This window comes from Nicotiana sylvestris, chromosome 4 (genome assembly GCF_000393655.2).
Source record: "Nicotiana sylvestris chromosome 4, ASM39365v2, whole genome shotgun sequence".
In the NCBI taxonomy this organism is placed as follows: domain Eukaryota; kingdom Viridiplantae; phylum Streptophyta; class Magnoliopsida; order Solanales; family Solanaceae; genus Nicotiana; species Nicotiana sylvestris.
The window spans coordinates 163,649,042-163,650,598 of NC_091060.1; the positions used below are offsets into that span (position 1 = coordinate 163,649,042).

The 1,557-nt window shown below is 40.2% G+C and overlaps 1 protein-coding gene across 1 annotated transcript; it reads left to right on the forward strand.

The window, feature by feature from the left end:
• Nucleotides 1-277: 277 nt before the first annotated feature.
• On the forward strand, nucleotides 278-940 carry LOC138890456 (secreted RxLR effector protein 161-like). Its single transcript, XM_070173843.1, has one exon. It carries the CDS (start codon nucleotides 278-280, stop codon nucleotides 938-940), a length of 663 nt encoding a protein of 220 aa, XP_070029944.1.
• Nucleotides 941-1,557: the final 617 nt, after the last annotated feature.

Genomic DNA, 1,557 nt, shown 5'->3' on the forward strand with positions numbered 1-1,557 from the left:
TTGATGATATCATTTTTGGGGCAACAGCTGATTCTCTGTGTGAGGAATTTGCAAAACTCATGGGAAGTGAGTTTGAAATGAGTATGATGGGGGAACTAAACTTCTTCTTGGGTCTTCAAGTAAAATAGTCCCTAAAGGGTACATTCATTTTTCACCAAAAATACATCAGGGAGCTCTTGAAGAGGTTTGACATGAAGCATCAAAAGTGATAGACACTCCCATTGCTACGGCCACTCGATTGTACATAGATGAAGCAGGGTCTCCTGTAAATCAAACCATGTATAGAGGCATTATTGGGTCTCTTATCTATCTTACTACCAGTAGACCTAATATTATCTTCAGTGTGGGGCTATGTGCAAGGTTTCAATCAAATCCCAAGGAATCGCATTTGAAGGCAGCCAAAAGAATTCTGAGATATCTTAAAGGAACACAGGACCTGGTCCTTTCTTATCCCACAAGTGACAGTTTTAACCTCATTGGATATGTTGATGCTGACTATGCAGGGTATCTTGTAGATATGAAGAGCACTTCTGGAATGGCTTATTTCCTAGGTTCATGTCTCATCTCTTGGGGCACAAGGAAGCAAAACTCAGTGGCTCTTTCAACAGGTGAGGCAGAATATGTAGCTGCAACATCCTGTTGTGCACAACTTTTGTGGATCAAGCAGCAACTGGAGGACTGTGGGGTACTCACTGAGAGCGTGCCCCTTCTATGTGATAACACAAGTGCACTCAACATGGTCAAGAATCCAGTTCAACACAAAAGGACCAAGAATATTGATGTAAGGCATCACTTTCTGAGGGACAATATGGAGAAAGGATTGATATGCATGAAGTTCTGTAGCACAGAAGATCAAATTGTAGACGTCTTTACTAACGCATTAAGTAGGGAACATTCTGAAAGAAACAGAGTGAAGTTGGAGCTTTTAAAGCCCAATTGAGAACCTGATTCCCCATTATTTGGCTATGAAAATCATCTTCAAGAAAAAATGGCTAAAAGGTGTTTTCTGGCCCTATCTAACTCACTTCAATACTGTTGCAGTTAAACACGCATGATGAGTATAGAATATGTAGATGCAGTGCATGGATGATAAACGAGGATTAATATTTTCAAATAACAGGTCAAGAACCTGGTTCTTGTACCAAAGGTTAGTAGTTTTGTGCATCCTTTAATACATGTCTTAAAAAGGTACAAAATACAACTGCCATGTCATTCAACTTTTCAAATCATGTTGTCATGTCTCTTCACTTCAAATCGTTCCATCTCCCTCTGAAACGTTGCACTTCTCTACGCCTAACCGTCGTTTTAGAACCGGTGCATATTCCTCTCTCTTCATAATTATCCTCTCCTCATAAAAAAAATACTTTTCTATTCTCCCTAACCATAAGTCCTCCATTAGAACTTCCCAAAGCATTTTCACACCAATTTTTCAATGGCTGAGACAAACTCCGACCTCCCTACCTCAGTCATACTTGCTACTAATAAACCCATGGAGACTTCTGTCTCTATTGAGCCTTCCTTACCCACTCTTACCCTTCCCTCTGAAATCACACCTCA

Bases quoted from the DNA above. Each gene is read 5' to 3' on its own strand.
- LOC138890456 (XM_070173843.1), top strand. From the start codon at position 278: ATGTATAGAGGCATTATTGGGTCTCTTATCTATCTTACTACCAGTAGA.